Source organism: Chiloscyllium punctatum, chromosome 10 (genome assembly GCF_047496795.1).
Source record: "Chiloscyllium punctatum isolate Juve2018m chromosome 10, sChiPun1.3, whole genome shotgun sequence".
Lineage (NCBI taxonomy): Eukaryota > Metazoa > Chordata > Chondrichthyes > Orectolobiformes > Hemiscylliidae > Chiloscyllium > Chiloscyllium punctatum.
Window position 1 is genome coordinate 10,424,021 of NC_092748.1, and position 18,886 is coordinate 10,442,906.

At 43.0% G+C, this 18,886-nt stretch overlaps 1 protein-coding gene across 1 annotated transcript in view; it reads left to right on the top strand.

Moving 5' to 3' along the window:
* Positions 1-18,886, top strand: part of slx9 (SLX9 ribosome biogenesis factor) — a 92,239-nt gene that overhangs the window by 62,602 nt on the left and 10,751 nt on the right. The window contains exon 3 of the mRNA XM_072578506.1: positions 16,884-16,946. Within this exon, the coding sequence (XP_072434607.1) occupies positions 16,884-16,946 (63 nt within the window). The remainder of the gene's footprint in view (positions 1-16,883; positions 16,947-18,886) is intronic.

Below are 18,886 nucleotides of genomic sequence, written 5' to 3' on the forward strand. Positions count from 1 at the left end.
ATTACACTCTGTTGCTCCTGAATTCTTAGTTCAGTTTATTATTATGTAGGTGACCCCTAGTTTTATATGTTCACTCGGGAGAAACATCATCTCTGTACCTTGCCTGTGAACTCCCTTCATAAAAGTAATGATCATGCGAAACTTGGATCATCTCTCTTTCTAATGTTCAGAAATGACTTTGATCCAGCCTATTGACTGTGTCCTGATGGGTATTATTACGTTTTTTCTTGTTCTTGGAAATGTGGTTAAGGCTTACATTTGTTGTTCATTCAAAATTGTCATTGAATTGAGCTTTTTGCTTGGCCATTTTGAAGATCTGGACCCCCAGTGGGGTCCCTTGGTTTCGCGATCAGTCAATAAACACTCCCAATCGGTCTGGTAGTTGAGACCTCACTCTTTATTTTTCATACAGCCAGATACAGAGCTTCCAGAAACCGAGGTTGTGTATTTCCATATTCCTCAGAGGAGTTGTGCACACTGCTTAAAACGAAGACATTTTTATACTTTTCTTAAAGAAGGGTACAGACTGTGATTGCATTGTACAATCAAACAATTACCAGTCAATACACAATATTGCTTTATTTGACAGTTACTTGGTCCAATGCTATTTCCTGGGAACCAAATTTATTTTCCAACGCTTCGGCCACTCTTGTCCCACAAACCGAGCCACTGCACCTGCACCTGTAGGTCAGTCAGGATGGTGAGTAATGTCTTATCTAGTTGAGTTATTTCTAAGCTTTAAAGGGAACATTGTCTGCTTATCTCTATTGAAGCAGACTGTGGTTAGTCACTTAAGCAGCTCTTGCAGAATTAGCTGTTAGTAACTTAAAAGTCATTTTTTTGCAGCTTTAGTAGAATTGTCAGGTTGCAGCCTGGAAGCCATTTTGTCATGTTATTTGCATCGAGAAGCCATCTTGTTGCTACCAAGGTTATTCAGAGTATCTGTTAGGTGTTTGCCCCTGACTACATCTAGTCTCCTCAGCATGTATTCAGGTTTTAGATCTTTAATTTCAGAGGGTGGTAAAGATATTGCTGTCAGTGAGGCCAGACAATTACATTACTGAACTGGGCGGGCTTTGATGATCAATAATAGTTTCATGCTCAGCATTTCTGAGACAAACTTTCATTTCCAGATATCTTCACTGAATTTGAATTCCAAGGCTGCTATAGTGGGGTTTGAAACAGTGTCCGCAGAGCAGGAGCCTGGTCCTCTGATTTACATGACTGCTGCACAATATTGTTTGCAATAATTTCAAACACATACTTTACCATTGAAAAATGTTGTTGTAACAGTTTGTACTGCTTGCTCTTCGTTTCCTGCTCATTCTTTACTTTGAGTTCGTGGTAGAGGTACATTAGAGCATGCTTGATTAGTTAGTTGAGGTTTTCTCTCCAGTAATGTGGGCCGTGTCTGTTTTCCAGCCACATTTTTCATTCCTCATTCACTGAGGTGTAATGAATAATTAAAAGTATGCTTTTGCTGCCATGACAGGAATTTGAAAGGGAGAATTTGACTCCCATTTCTGCAGTTCCCCACTGATTTTTCTTCAGTCTGTGGCTGTAGGCTTTTTATTTTTGGACAAACTGGATGTGTTCAGCTGGACAATACTGCTGGCGCTCACTCTCTTGTCTCTGGTTACAAAGGAAAATTTTGGCAACTAAAGAATATCTCTCAAGTGGCTCATTCGGTGTCTCCAAGAGGCCTAATTGATGCAAGGAAAATTGATTAACAAATTAAATAGGAGTGAAATTGGGAGGAATAACAAACTCTCAATATTTTAAGGAGAAAGAGAATTTTCAAGAAGTTAAAAGACAGCAATTTCAGTGCTGTGGATTGAATGGGGAGCAATGGGGGTAAATGCAGCAGTAACTCTTTATATGGTAATTTTTAAATATCTGTGGTCTACAAAGGGCAAAAGTCACCTCTCCAAATAGAATTCACATGCTTTGTGACTGTGATGTAAACTCCCCCATCCCAAAATTAATACTTCGCACACTCTGCAAACCCAAAATGATAACTTTGAGGTAGCTGGAAGTTGTTGATCAGGGGATTGGGAGGGGAGTTAGGGTGGTAGGTTGGAGAATTCAAGCATTTGGGACTCAGGCACGCAAGGATAAAATTTGTCACCCTGACATTTTGACGCCTGTGTTTCTGACCGTCTTTGCAGCTGGTTACATAAGGCCATGCCAACCAGAAAACAAGGTACATATTTGAAGGAACCCTGTAGCTGATACAAAGGCTGTTAAATCTCAGTCTCCATTCCACACCCACCACTGTTGTCCTGGATCTTATAACCAGTTGCCTTTCCCTTGACCCCATTGAGTTTGTGACTCACTATTTGGGAATCCTTGATATGAGCACAATGGAAACTTTATTTAGTGGACAGCAGTGAGTAACTAAGGAATTGCGACATTTTGAGCAGCATTTAAATGTCTTCCTTGTGCCTTGGTGAACATGGTGAAGTGTCCACCTTCTTCATCTTTACATTCCTGTCTATTTGTGGTACTTTGCAATGTTTCTTTATGTTGAAAATACTGCTATCTATTTCGAGTTGGAAAGGGGATGGCTGACATACCATTGCCGAATGTTTTGACATTCCTTGCACGCAAGAGGAATAAAACAATCTATGATGCCAATCTTTCACTGATTCTTGTGTAAGGCACAATGGAAGTGTGTACATAAAACTATACCACACCTTTGTTTGAAGTACCTTTTTTTTTAGAAGATTTTGCAGCAATTGAGGAACTTCTCTTCATCAAGCACCTTTAGCATAATAACTTGTCCCAAGATTCTCAAACATAATTTCAATGAGCCTTCATGACATGAGAGGATAGGGTGACCTGTCAAAGACGTAGGTTTTAAGGATTGTCTTAAAAGAGATAAGACTCGGAACAGTTAGAAGGTTTAGATTGACCGTTCCAAAGTTTGGGACTTGTATGCATTGTACAAGCCATTGAACTGAAAGCACATTTACACTCACGCAGTGGCTGTGTTCATTCCATAGATTTTGTCCCGAGTCGGAGAGCCTGGGTTCAACTCCCACTTACTCTATAGGTGTGTAATAATACCTCTGGACATGGTATATTAGCAAATATCGAGTTGTGTCAGTGAGTAAGATAGATTGTTAATACATAGGAACATTATGTGAGACAAACTATGTTGGTCATGTAATTCAGTGATGTTGTAACTTCCATGCTGAACTGTGTTCAAATGAACTGTGGCTCAGCTGAGTGAACAAAGGAGAAAAATGCTTCTATCCCAGAAGCATTACTGAGTCCTGACTGTCATTCTGTTCACAGCCTTCCTGCACTCATGGTGGAATCATTGATCAGTGGAAGGAGCAGGAACAATAACTCAAATAGAACTTCTGTGTCTAATTTCAAGGGAAGAATAACCTCCTTTCCCAACAGTGTCTTCTGGCAACAGAGAACAAAAAACATTTGTTTTTAAAAACGATGCTTGGTAAACACTAGTTACCCCATGACACAACACAAAGAATTGCAAGAAATTCAAAATCATAAGTAGCCATTGCAAGTGGTCCTGGCATGGATTAGCAAGACTACTGCCAGCATGAGAGAGAACTGAGACACAATCTCACAATGGCACATTGAGAAGTGCTGGCTGAAGAAATGTGTGATGTAACTTGCATTGAAAGGATGTGAAATGCTCAAAGGTCATAATCATTACATTTCTCCATAGTTCGGTGCTGGTGTATTGAATTGTAAACAGAGAGAAAACAAATAAGGAGGAGTGAAATTTCAGGAAATTCTGAAGGCAGACAATGGGGAATTTCAGATTTAGTAAAAGAGCCTTCTATCCCTCTTGACACTGGGGACTTTACCTGATTGTACATTGTGCCCTGTTCACCTTGGAGCAGCAACTTTGTTAAATGTGACTGATTTTGAAACAACCGAATGAATTGTTTCACAATTTCATTGTCTCTGAAACATGACAAGTGCATCAGAAATGCACTTGTAAACAAACATTTAAAAAAAAGAGGAATAAATTCCTTTTGAATTATGAAAGAGTCCAGCAAGGAAATGGCAAACTGCTCAATTATTTGTTTTTAAAAATGCTAATCTTCTCCATTTTAATAATGGAGTCCATTCCCTTTGTTACTCAAGAAAGCCGCTTCATGCTTGGGCAATTCATTTCTACATCGTGATGCAACTCGAACAGAAGTGAGGATTTTTTTTCATGGATGTTTGCCTAACTGACTAACTGAACTCTGCAGTTCCTGAATACAAAAGTCAACGACTGTGGATACTGAAAATCTGAACAAAAATGGAACGTATAAATAGCTAAAGAGAGCTAACACTTGAGGTTGATTATCTTTTGTCAGTACTAGTAAAATTGAAGGTGTAACTGTTTTAAACGAGTACAGAGGCGATGGAGAGACTGAAAGCCAAGTTGTATGCTTGGGTGCAAGACAACAGTTTGGGGAGGCAAGTGTAGACAAATGACGAAACATAAGTTGAATTTACAGGAGGTGTAAATGGCAATAATAGAAATGTTCCCAGACAAAAAATGATGGTGGGCAAAAAAAAGGGATGATCTGAAATGTGTGAACCCAGCAAGGCTGGGTATAAAATGGCTATAAAATGTCTCATTGAAACAATGAAGTGCAATTCCTCAAGTATGTGCAGAGCTTCATGAGGACTTTGTATGAAATTGTAGGCAAAAGCATCGACAAGAGGGGGAAATTATGCGTTCCATTGGGAATTGAGCATTTTGGACAAAAGCACCTCACTTGTAACACAGTGATAGTGCCTTGAATTGGGAGGACCAGGTTCGAGTCCCATCTGCTTCAGAGGGGTGAGATAGCAATTCTAAACAGATTGATAAACTTTTTTTTGACCATTGATACAATTTACAATTGGGTGTGATTTTTAAAATTTGTTTTCTCATTGATTACTGAAAGCTTATTGCTGTGCTGTCAGTATGTATGTTTCAGTTCTCCCAACTCTGTTTGTGTTTCCATGGATGCAATTTATATAATCAAGCCAGAGTCCTTTCCATGTTGCCCCCCTCACCCCTCTGCAGCAGCTGCTTCAGAGGTTGAGAGGGGAGGAAGAAGTTTTGTGTCAGTCCAGTGCTGGTAAATAGCCAACTAACTGTTTGTCTCCTCTCCTTCTCCATTAAAGCCACTGTTACACAACAGCCCAGTTCGAAATTGCCTGTGGGTCAGAGTGTGGGGCCTACAGAATATGTGCACCAACCCATGCCAGCTCCTTCATCGTTTATGAACATGATGAACATTCTTAACTTGCAAAGACACTTATGGTACAGGTTTAATTGTTTAATTGTCAGATTGAATGGGATTGATGTTTGGGTAAAAGCCATTTTTACCTTGGTATGCCTCCAAATTGAAAATGGGAAGCGTTTATACTGTTGGAGTTTCTTAGCTTTCCTGCTGCAGTTGCTGTCACATAGTCTGGTGTCTGGTACCTCATTTGCTTTGGTCAGATTGAACATTCTCTATGCTTGAAGACTGTCAGTTATGAATATGAGAATTAGCTTGTAGAGATACTTTGGGGCAATTCTGCATCGCAATACAGGTGAAGCTTTGCATGTAACTATCTAGTTGTACCTGGGAGACGCTTGGCCTGGACTGAAGGAAAAGCTTGTTGGCTTTGCATACTTTGACAGCTGTTACTGACCACTATCAATATTCTACAATGCACTGCTCTTAAATTTCCTCTCTAGCCTTCAACACAGTTCTATCATGTGCACATCAGTTCTTACTTTTATACAATCTCCACTTAGCTTTCCTTTTCTCATGATTCCCAGATACACCATGCCTGTGTCTTCTATTTGCTTCTCGATGTACTGAGCCCACTGCATTCAAAAAATTGTCCTCCTGTTTGTTAGATGTCAGTGTAGTACCTGTTCTGAGCTATCCAGGCTAAAATCTCATCCCAGCCAGCATGTTCTGCCACAAGGTTTGCTTGTCCTGCTCCTGTAATGATGGGGAAATTTCAATGTAGATCCTTGCTCTGGATTATTTTTTAGATTGTTGTCTTTGGTCAGAGTTGAATACAGAAGCAAAATCAGAAAATGGATTAAGGGGATTTTGGAATTTATAGAATGCAAAATTGCTGGAGATGACAGAGTGTTATCGAGAGTCATCTCGACTCAAAACATGAGCTTGCTTTCTCTCAATGGATGCTGCCTGACCCAGCAAGCTTTTCTGCAGAAGGGGTCATCTAGCATTTTTTTTGTTTTCTGTCCGGATTCCAGCATCTGGAGTAATTTGCTCCGACTTCGAATTTATTGATGTTTTTTTTGAGCTTAGAAAATCCATTGTTGCCCTTGCTGGAAGACTTCCTCGCATATTTGTTGAACAAAGAACTTTGAAGTAAATCATTACGTTCTTGCCGGATTTCATTTTGATCTGAGACTTAAAATGGTATCCACCTAAAGAAACCCCAGTGAAGATGTGGGTTTGTCAGAACTGCTACAGACCAGTTTAGTTGGAAAGCTGTTGAATTTCTATTCTTTGTTTCATAGTATAATGTAAATTGAAGCGTGGTTTCTCGTGGCTCTGTAAATACTGAGAATAGGCAGGACGGTGGCTCAGTGGTTAGCACTGCTGCCTCACAGCCCCAGGACCCGGGTTCAATTCCAGCCTGAGGTGACTGTCTGTGTGAGTTTGCTCATTCTCACCTTGTCTGCATGGGTTTCTTCCAGGTGCTCCGGTTTCCTCCCACAATCCAAAGATGTGCAAGTGAGATGAATTGACCATGCTAACTTGCCCATGATGTTCAGGGATGTGTAGGAGAGGCGCATGAGTCAGGGGTAAATGTAGGACAATGGGGAGGGAAATGGGTCTGGGTGGGTTACTCTTCAGAGGGTCGGTGTGGACTTGTTGGGCCGAAGGGCCTGTTTCCACACATTAGGGATTCTATGAACCCGTCTGTCGAAAAGCTTGACAGTTCCTCTAGCTCAAGTTATGATATTCTGTCTATGAAAATCCTTCCCAGCAAGTAGTCAGGCACCAGACAGTTGTGAAGGGCAGGATGGATGGATAGTTTAATTCACAGAGTGCCACAGCACAACATGCCAGACCGAGCACTGAATGTGACATTTCTGGGTGTGCATTTTTTTGAAACAGATGTGAAAGATTCAGTTGGGAATTGGTTTTTCCAATGTTTAACTGGAAGGCAATTTGTTCGCAAAACCTAAGCATATAGCTGGCTGCATTTGTTTATTCATGTGGCTATCTTTTTATGGGGATAAAATATTACCCTGTGGAAGATGTAAGCTCATTGTTTTGCTGTCTGGCTCTGAGTAATTGAATATAAAACTGTAAGAATTAGAACCAGAAGACAATCATTTGGCCCCTCAAACCGATTTGATCATTCAGCAAGTCATTGCTGATCTAACAGTGGTCTTAATTCCAGTTTCCTGTCTGCATGCCAAATGTAGCATAACTCAACATGGAATATATTCGAGTGAAGCAGTGGCAGAAAGTCACTGCACTGTTGTGACATGCAAATAAGATTACCTGTCTCCAGAATAAAATGGCAGATGGAACTCTGATTCAAACTGTGCAAACCAACCTTGACCGTTTCTGTCTCTGTCGAGATTATTGCCTGAGAATCAAGGCAACTTTTCTTTGACATGGAGCCGGAAAGGTCGAGTTGTGAATGTGATTTCAGACTGACTTTGTGTGTGTGTAGATCCTACTTGTGAATCCCTACATGGCGTGCACCTGCTCGTGTCCAAATCTATCCCAGGGGAAATCAGAACCCAGAGAGTGGAACAATACTGTCAAACTGTGGGATTCAGTAACATAATGCACTTCTTAAGAGTTGGCTCTTGCTTGGCGACATAGCTCGGCAAATAGCGTGCGAGTGGTCAATTTTATTATAGCACGGCCAATTTACTCCTCCCACCTTGACTGAATTCTATCAACCGACCCCTTGAATTCCTCATTGTAAGAAGTATTTTGTGACCTTAGTATACTATTGTTTAACTGTTCCATTTGAGAATCACATCTAGGTTACAGGAATGAGTCCAGCTGCTCAGTGGGTCACTTAGCCACATCACTAAGAACCTGTGCCCGTGAGCTTTTGCATACAACTAAGTTGTTGTAAGGCTCCAAGTTCTTCATCTGTTGCTCACAGAAATCCCTCAGTAATGTCAACAGGAGGTTGCATTTTAAAGTTGTCATATTCTGAGACGTCCAACTTTTGGGCCCTCGAAGAGCTGAGTTGAGCTGTCTGTCTTCATTCTCAGCCTGCAAACAATTCAGTTTTTCCTAATCCAGCTCTGTGAAAGTAATTCTCGAAATATGTCTCGTAAAAATAATGACAGTGATTTCCGTTTTTCCCTTTTGTGTAAGCTAGCAACCTCTCACAGTGCTGTCGTTCTGAAGTTTAGATGCATGTTTAATTGCTGTGTAAGCATGGTTAAATGAATCTCCTCCAAAGGTGTAAATCAAGATCATCGGTGCACACAATTTCTGCAACACAAGAAAATCGGCCTGTCTTGTCCATGCCTGTTATCTCCAAAAGCAACTTTCGCCTGGTGCCTAACAATTCTTTTTATTCAGGTCATGGTCACATGTCCTTTCAAACGCTGCATCTGCCTTTTCCACACTGTTGGGCAGTAGTTTTAAATCCTAATGCATTGATGTGTAAAATAACTTTTCCTCATGGTAAGTTTAGTTACCTGACCCAACCACTGTAAATCATTGTCCTCTGGTTATCCATCTTTCTGCCAGTGAAACAATCCAGAGCCCTCTTGATTTACAACTGCTCTCCAAGTCCTCTACAGAGACTAGCTGCAGCTTGCCAAGCTGCCAAGCGTATCTTCGAGAAGTGAGTGAGCGAGTCAAGGATGAAAATACCTTTGACACAATCAACCTTGTCAATTTTAAAATGAAATGTGGAATTAGAGAGTCTCAGCTGCAGGAGGTTCCTTTTGAACCATAAGATGATCAGGAGTGAGTCGTCCCTCATTTCTAGGCCCTGAGTAGCACCTGTAAATAGTCAACTTTCATCTGGAAGTGCAAAGTTTACCTCTTAGTTAAGTGAGGGTTCTTTTGCTGCTGTGTCCATGCATTGTCACAGCATTGTGAGAAACTTGTTGAACCACTGACCTGTAGTAAAAGTCCTGGGCAGGTGACTGGCTGGTACAGCTCTGTATTACTGTCGTGGTTTTCATTTTGTACAGCTGGATTGTTCTATTTTCTGCTGAACCTAATTCATATGGTGAACAGTTTAAATTATCCCTTGTTTACAATTTGTTGATTGTGTTGAAAGAGGCCACTATCAATTGCTGCAGGGGATGCAGAGATTTGATTTAGCAATACAGAGGAACCTCGATTATCCAAATGACATGGGCGGGGAGTATTTCATTTGGATAATCAAATTCCAGATAATCGAATGCCAAATAGCATAGCTTAGCCAAGCATCGGAACCCTGCAATCTCGCCGGATAATCTGATATTCGGATAATCGAATGCTGAATAATTGTGGTCCTCTTTAGTTCATATTGTGCTTTAAACTTACAAAGTAGCAAATTAATTAAATCAAATTGTAAATATGATTGCATTTTGTGAGCTCCAAGTTAAAATTCTGATTTAATAAAGTGTTCATATCCTGCAGTATTTCATTGGAAGACTTTTTTCATTCCCCTAAATGTGAAATATTCATTGATTGAAAAAAACATTCATTTATGTAGCACCTCTCATAAAAACAACACGTCTCCCCCCCCCCCCCCCCCCCCCCCCCCCCGTATGAGGGCAAAGTGGGTACTCATTCAATGTTGAATCTGAGCGACAGATTCTGTCAGTGTTGCACTCCTTTAGCATTGGACTTGTGTTAGACGAGAAATTTGTGTTTGGACTCTGGAATCGGAATTATGACTGCACAATTCTGCTGCATCTGAGTGAATTGAAGACATGATCTATTTTCGTTGCCTGAGGCATGTTCAGTGACTATGTGTATCTCTGGCCTACAGGATCAGTTGCCTCTTCCCAGGCCTTAATTGTCCACAGTGATATCTCATGATAGCTTTTTGCACGCACACACTATGGAATGATTCTTCTTCACTTATTCTCTTGGTGATAGCGGAACAATTTGAAGATTTCGCCTGAGCTTTATGGCCCTTATAACAACACTGCAGATCATTTGAATTAACATTTGAACCTCCGGGGAGAGTCTCATTGATTCTCGTGCCAATATGGAATCCAAAACCTCAGGGACTTCAAGTAGTAAATAATAGGTTGATGTTGATTTTTGAGCCAACTTAAGTTATCATTTTCTAAATGCTTTATTTGCAATAACAGGTACTTTGTGACCTCATTGCTTCAACAACACAAAGTGTCCTTTTATGGTGTGTTTGGCTTAACAACAGAACATAGTTCAGCACAGCTTGGAGCAAAACCAGGTTGCTAAGGTCTCAGTAATGAAAGACCTGTCATGCTTTCCAAATCCACACCCACAATAATTGAAATAATAGTTGATATATTTTTTGTTGAAAGAAGGAGTAAAACAAACAGAACATGCTGGAACATCATTTGTGTTTTTCTCTGAATTATGACCACTGTGAGGCTGACCTGTATGTAGCCCCTAAAGAAGAGGTAGTTTGTTCTGTCCCAAATACAGCGAGTTTTGTACCTGGATCACATATAATGTGCCATTCCCCAAAGAGGTTGGATGTTGAACACTTGAAACGTAATTAGGAAATCAGATAGAGTGGAGACTGGAGGAGTTGGGTAACAAGACCAAATCTTTGACCTGGAGTCAGTGAAAAATGCTACAGGAATGATGTGAGGGCCAGAAAGATTGGAAGAGGACCACATGCATGTTGAAGTTTAATTTTGTTCGGCTCACATTTTAGTGCAGAGAATTGTATCCTCCTGGCATTTGATCGCACCTTCACTCATTTTGTCTTTTTCTTGTTCTTGCTCCTTGATTTCCATCCTCCTTTTCCTCTCCCTCTCCTGACTCCCTCCCTCCCCACCAACTCCCCCCTTCTTCCCCTCTCTCTCTCCCTTTCTTTCCCCCCCTCATTCTCTCTCATTCTTCTCCCCTTTCCCCACTCTCTCCCTTTCTTTCGTCCTCTTCTTCCATTTCTACTCCCCTCTCTCTTTCTCCCTCCTCTCTTCCCTCTTTCTTTCTTCCCCACTTTCTTCCACCTTTTTCTTTCTTCCCCGTCTCTCTCCCTTTCTTTCCCCCCTCTTTCTTTTACACCCTTAGTTCCCCCACTTTCTTCCTCCCCCTTCCTCCCCCTCTCTCCTCCCTCTCTACCGTCTTTCTCCCCCCCCATTTTTTCCCCCCGTCTTTCTCCCCCCCTCCGTCTTTCTGCCCCCTCCGTCTTTCTCCCCCCGTCTTTCCCCCCCCGCTGTCTTTCTCCCCTCCGTCTTTCTCCACTGTCTTTCGCCCCTCCCCTGTCGTTCTCCCCCCCCCGTCGTTCTCTTCCCCCCCCCCGTCGTTCTCCCCCCTCGTCGTTCTCCCCCCCCCCCCGTCGTTCTCCCCCCCCCCCCCGTCGTTCTCTCCCCCCGTCGTTCTCCCCCCTCCGTCGTCCTCCCCCCCGTCTTTCTTCCACCCCCTGTCTTTCTTCCACCCCCTGTCTTTCTCTCCACCCTCCGTCTTTCTACCCCCCTCCGTCTTTCTCCCCCTCCGTCTTTCTCCCCCTCCATCTTTCTCCACCCACTCTGTCTCCCGCCCACATGTCTTTCTCCTCCCCCGTCTTTCTCCCCCCCATCTGTCTTTCTCCCCCCATCTGTCTTTCTCCCCTGTCTTTCTCTTCCCCCCCGTGTCTTTCTCTTCCCCCCCGTGTCTTTCTCTTCCCCCCCGTGTCTTTCTCTTCCCCCCCGTGTCTTTCTCTTCCCCCCCGTGTCTTTCTCTTCCCCCCCGTGTCTTTCTCTTCCCCCCCGTGTCTTTCTCTTCCCCCCCGTGTCTTTCTCTTCCCCCCCGTGTCTTTCTCTTCCCCCCCGTGTCTTTCTCTTCCCCCCCGTGTCTTTCTCTTCCCCCCCGTGTCTTTCTCCCACCCCCCGTGTCTTTCTCCCCCCCGTGTCTTTCTCCCACCCCCCGTGTCTTTCTCCCACCCCCCCCGTCTTTCTCCCCCCCCCCGTCTTTCTCCCCCCCCCCGTCTTTCTCCCCCCCCCGTCTTTCTCCCCCCCCCCGTCTTTCTCCCCCCCCCCCCCGTCTTTCTCCCCCCCCCCGTCTTTCTCCCCTGCCTCTGTCTTTCTTCCCCCCTCTGTCTTTCTCCCCTCCCTCCTTCTTTCTTCCCCCCTCCGTCTTTCTCCGCCCCCTCTGTCTCACCCCCATCTGTCTTTCTCCCCTGCCGTCTTTCTCCACTGTCTTTCTCCCCCCCAGTCTTTCTCCCACCCCCCGTGTCTTTCTCCCACCCCCCCATCTTTCTCCCACCCCCCCATTCTCCCCCCCCGCCTTCCCCCTGTCTTTCTCCCCCCCCCGTGTCTTTCTCCCACCCCCATCTTTCTCCACCGTCTTTCTCCCCGCCTCCCCCGTCTTTCTCCACTGTCTTTCTTCCCCCCCGTCTTTCTCTTCCCCCCCCCGTCTTTTTCCTCCCTCCTTCTTTCTTCCACGCCTCTGTCTTTCCCCCCTGCCCCCCCATCTCTTTTTTTTCTATCTGTGTGTGTGTGTGCGTGCGTGTGTCTCTCTCTCTTGTCTAACCCCTTCTTCCTCCCCATCTCTCCCTTCCTGGTAGTATTTTTCCTGGCATTGTTAACTCTGATATCATGTTGTACCAATTGTGCAGCTACTAGAACTCAAACTGCACACCAGGCTTCTTCCTATGATCCAAGAAGACAGGCCCAAATTTTGGCCACTGACATGATAAATTTGACCAATTGCATTTCCAAAAGGAATGCCTGGCAAGGAGTTCCAAACGAAGTTGAAAGGCTGTACAAAATCAGAAATCTTGGCTTTGGGGATGTGGTTTCACGTATGGATTTTTTGGACAGACCAGAACAAGTTCATGAAGCTGTTCCTTTTTTTCAAAAACTGCACATGGCGAGGTCCTTTGGGTTTGTCAGAAGGGATGTAGAGTTCAGAAGCAAGGAGTTTACACAAATGATTTGAAATTGTTTGCCAGTTTTCAGCTGGCATATAGAGTCATAGAGATGTGCGACACAGAAACAGACCCTTCGGTCCAACTCATCTATACCTACTAAATATCCGAAATTAATCCAGTCCCGTTTGCCAGCACTTAGCCCATATCCCTCTAAACCCTTCCTATTCATATACCCATCCAGATGCCTTTTAAATATTATAATTGCACCAGCCTCCACCGTTTCCTCTGACAGCATGTCCCATACACGCACCATCCTGAGTGAAAACGTTGCCCATCAGATCCCTTTTAACTTTTTTTTCCCTCCTCTCACCCTCTGTTGAGGGATAATCTGTATTTGAATCAAGGCAGCTGTGGGCTGAGTGGCTGTGGCAGACCCAAATTGAGTAGGTTATTGTTGACCTTGGCATCATAGTTGATGACTCCTTCCATTACTTCCTAATAATAGAGTGGATTGATGAGTCAGTCATTGACTGAGTTGAGTCTGTCTTGCTTTCTGTGTGCAGGACTTGCCTGAGTAATTTTCTACATTGTCAGGTAGATGTTGGTGTTATAACTGTACTGAAACAACTTGATGACAGTGCAGCAAATCCCTAATTCGGCGATGTGGCCTGGGTAAACATTTCTAGTTCTGGACTCCCCTACCTCAGGGAAAAGACCTTGTCTATTTACCCTATCCATGCCCCTCATGATTTTATAAACCTCTATAAGTCACCCCTCGGTTGCTGATGCTTCATGGAAAAGAGCCTCCTCAGCCTCTCCCTGTAGCTCAGATCCTCCAACCCTGGCAACATCTTTGTAAATCTTTTCTGAACCCTTTCAAGTTTCGCAACGTCTTTCCAATAGGAGGGAGACCAGAATTAAGCACAATATTCCAACAGTGGCCTAACCAATGTCCTGTACAGCCGCAATATGACCTCCCAACTCCTGTACTCAATACTCTGACCAATAAAGGAAAGCATACCAAACGCCTTCTTCACTATCATATTTACTTGTGGCTCTACTTTCAAGGAGCTATGTACCTGCACTCCAAGGTCTCTTTGTTCAGCAACACTCCCTAGGACCTTACCATTAAGCGTATAAGTCCTGCCCTGATCTGCCTTTCCAAAATGCAGCAACACACATTTATCTAAATTAGACTCCATCTGCCACTCCTCGGCCAATTGGACCATCTGATCAAGATCCCGTTGTACTCTAAAGAACCCTTCTTTGCTGTCCATTACAGCTCCAATTTTGGTGTCATCTGCAAACTTACTAAATGTACCTCCTATGTTCACATCCAAATCATGAATATAAATGACAAAAACAGTGGAACCAGTACTGATCCTTGTAGCACACCACTGGTCACAGGCCTCTAGTCTGAAAAGGAACTCTCCACCAGCACCCTCTATCTAATATTTTTGAGCCAGTTCTATATCCAAATGGTTAGTTCTCCCTGTATTCCATGAGATCTAACCTTGCTAACCAGTCTACCATGAGGAACCTTGTTGAACGCCTTACTGAAGTCCATATTGCTTACGTCCACCACTCTGCCCTCATCAATCCTCTTTGTTATGTCTTCTGAAAACTCAATCAAATTGTTGAGACATGATTTCCCACACACAGAACCCAGGGTGGATATCTCTTATCAGTCCTTGTCTATTCAAGTACATGTACATCCTGTCCCTCAGGATTCCCTCCAAAACCTTGCCCACCACAGATGTCAGGTTCACCGGTCTATAGTTCCCTGGCTTTTTCTTGCCACCTTTCTTAAATCATGGCACCACATTCACCAACCTCTAGTCTTCCTGCACCTCACCTCACCTCTGACAAACAATGATCCAAGTACTTGAGCAAGGGGCTGAAGTCACCGTCAATTTCCCCACATTCTGTATTTTCCATGTCCTTCTCCCCAGTAAACACTGATGGATAATACTCATTTCGTATCTCCCTCACCTCCCGAGGTTCCACACATAGGCTGCCATGCTGATCTTTGAGGGGTACTATTCTCTCCCTAGTTACCCTTTTGTTCTTAATGTATTTACAAAATCCCTTTGGGAAACTCTTTTTACCAAACCTATTCTATGTCCTCTTTTTGCCCTCCTGATTTCCCTCTTAAGTGTACTCCTCCTGCCATTTTATACTCTTCTAGGGATTCACTCGCTCTCTACTGTCTATATCTAACATATGCTTCCTTCTTTTTCCTTATCCAAAACCTCAATTTCTCTAGTGATCCAGTACCTTTGATGAATGCGAGTTGCTTCCATGAGCTATACAGTACTGTGATACTCGTTAGCAATTGGTCAAGTTGCACCCACCTGCTGAAAGTTTAATGAAGATTTCTAAGTCAAATGTACGACCAAATTTTAGACTTTTTTTTAACTTAGTTTCCCACAGTAAGGTTCCAAAGCTTTCAACCATTATTTACTGCTCCTTACCCAGACCAAAACAATAGGTTCTATTTTATATGTATATCAGTTTGACACAGGTCTACTGAGTTCGAGATCAACATTGATATCACATTGTGTGTTGGGACCAGTAACCCCACTGAGTGATGCTCTTCATTTATTTTCCAAGGATATATTGGTATTTGTTGTGGAATATTTCCAAGTGTTGTATTAGAACATTTGTGTTTCCAGTACTAACTAAGAATAAAATTTGAGAATCAGGTTACAGTTACCATGAATTCTTTGCCTTTTACCAAAGGAAATTAAGTTACTGGCCCCACTCAGTGTTGTAAGGACAAAAAAGTTCATGATTCAGTTGTCTCGCCTGATCCAGTGTTCAAGCAGGTCATGATCTTTGTCCACATTGCATTATCTTCATTCTTTGACTAAAATTCTGTTAATACCAATTCAAGACTTTAATTGGACCTTCAGATGAACAATGTTATCAAAAGTGTTCCAGATTGCCCTTTGTGTGAAGGATTGCTTCCTGACATCACCTGTCAATATCCAAGTTTGAATTTTAAGATTATGGGTCCTTGTTACTCTTCCCAGAGGAAATTTTTTTTTTAGATTACTTACAGTGTGGAAACAGGCCCTTCGGCCCACCAAGTCCACACCGACCCTCCGAAGCGCATCCCACCCATACCCCGAACCTAACACTACGGGCAATTTAGCATGGCCAATTCACCTGACCTGCACATCTTTGGACTGTGGGAGGAAACCGGAGCACCCGGAGGAAACCCACGCAGACACGGGGAGAACGGGCAAACTCCACACAGTCAGTTGCTTGAGGCGGGAATTGAACCTGGGTCTCTGGCGCTGTGAGGCAGCAGTGCTTGCCACCGTGCCACCCACAATGGCTCTACTTTCAAATCCTTGACTTATCACAACACCTCTGTTAGATCACCACAAAGGTCTCCTATGCCCAGGAGAATGCAAAGCTGATATTTGCAACATCTCATCATAATTCAACCCCTATTTGTTTCTGTAACATTATGGTGAACCTGCACTGCATACCCTGTAAGAGGTATTAGGCCCAGAACTATGTAGTATTCCAGATATTGGCCTAATCAATTATGCCAGGCATATGAAAGCTGCAATTCTGAACTTACAATATAGTGAAAAGAATTAGAAAGAATAATCAGTACTGTAAATAAAGAGAGGAGCTTCCTCATTTGCAAATTCTTTTTGCTTAAAATGGTGTGACTGAATGCAGATTTGCAAAATGACCGTTTTGCATTGTACAGTTCCAAGACCACAGGTATGTTCGGGTGCAAGTTTGAAATATTTATAGCTATCTGTTACTTAATAAGTTACATTATCTCTTATCTCTAGTATTATTTGAAATTTTGAACATTTGCTTTCCTGCATGATTCCTTGGATTAAATGCTGCATGGTTTCCTCTTGCAGGCGACAAGTTCCAAATCTCCAAGAAAGAGAAAATAAAGCAGCGACATGAACGATGGCTTCAGAGTGAGTACCACTCCGCATGTCTCATTTTCACCCAATTCCTTTTAAATCTATGTGTTTACTTTTAAATACACATCAATGGCGATTAAATACAAAAGCGAGCAAATGAGCTGGAGCTTTAATTGGGAAATGATTAAGTGAATAGATGTACATGCAGCACCTATAGGACCTGTCGATGCATGAACCTCTTGAGGACTGCTCACCTCAGGAAGGGTATTTTTGCCTTAGGGAGTGCAATTGTTAAACTGATTCCTGGCTTGTGATAGATTGACTGGTTTGTCCTGTGAGAAGGACCTGAAGAATTTGCTGGGCAGCTTGATATTCAACAGAGTTTAGAGGAACACAAAGTTATTTCATGGGAATGTTAAAATTTATAAAGGCTTGACAGGGTAGATCCTGAGAGAAGTTTCTTGCAGCTGAAGAGTCACGTGTGATTTAAACACTATGCTATTCTCGACTGCAGAGAGCCATGACTGCTCTCTTGTTCAGCATATTCAATCATAAATTGATAGACCTGTTGACACAAGGAAGTTGGGAAATATGGAATGATGCAGGCAAGTACAGCTAAGGTATGAGATCATCTAGGATCTTGTTAAATGGCAGTGTTAGATGTAAGAGCTCTTTGTGAAATTATATTACTACGGTCATTTGGTCCAACCAGTCTACTTCTGTGCTGTATATCCAACAATCATGTTTTTGCTCCTCGCTTTCGTTTTGACTCTAAAATTTTCCTTTTGAGTCTGCTGTCAAAACTAAGATTTTTTTGGATAACTTAACAGCAAGAAGTTGTCATTTTATAAGTTTACATGATGAATGGGGTAAGCAGATTTTTTTTTGCCTTGTTCAGGGATGTGACCTGGGTCAGCATTTCGTGGACCTCCCTAATTTTTCTTGAGAAGGTGGTAGTGAGTTGCTGCCTTGCAACGTAGTAAGTAATCCATTTGCTGTAGTGCTCAGAGGGAGCAAGTTGCAGGACTTCGACCCAACGGCAGTGAAAGAACGGATATGTATTTCAGAGTCAGGATGATCAGTGGCTTGCAGGAGAACTGGTGATGTTCCCCTGTAACTGCTGCCCCGTCCTTTCAGATGGCCCTGATCGTGAGATTGACGGATGCTGTCTTTGTGGATCATTTTTTAGGTTTTGTCAATAGTGCACGTTGCTGCCACAGTGTTGGTGGGGGCAGTGGATGTTTGTGTATGGAATGCAATCAAGAGCATTGCTTTGTCCTGGATGGTGTCGAGCTTCTGGAGTGTTGTTTGAGCTGCAATCATCCAGGCAAGTGGGGAGGATTCCACCACACTCCTGGCTTGTGCCTTGTAGCTCTGGACAGGCTTTGGGGAGTCAGGATGTGGGTTACTGGCTGCAGGCTTCCAAGTCTCTGGTGTTCTCTTATAGCCATAGCATTTATTCAGCAAGCTTATTTCAGTTTCTGGTTAATTGTGACCCCCAAGATGATGGTTGTGGGGAATTGAGTTATGGTGATGCCATTGACTGTCAAGGGATAATAGCCAGATTCTCTCTCATTGGAGACGGTTGTTGCATATGGTGTGAATCTTGCTTGCTGCTTGTCAGCTCAGTGTCTTATTGATTCCAGTTTACTCAGGCTTTTTGATGCCCACACTCTTTCAAATGTGACCTTGATGTCAAGGACAGCTACTTTGTCCTCATCTCTGGAATTCAATTCTTTATAATCTGTGTTTGAATCAAGGCAGTCATGAGTTGACTGGCTGTGGCAGACCCACATTTTGAGTAGGTTGTTGTTGAGCTTGACGTCGTAGTTGATGACTCCTTCCATTACTTCCTAATAATAGAGTGGATTGATGAGTCAGTAATTGGTTGAGTTGAGTCTGTCTTGCTTTCTGTATGTAGGACTTGCCTGAGTAATCTCCTACATTGTCAGGTAGATGTCAGTGTTATAACTGTACTGAAGCAGCTTGATGAC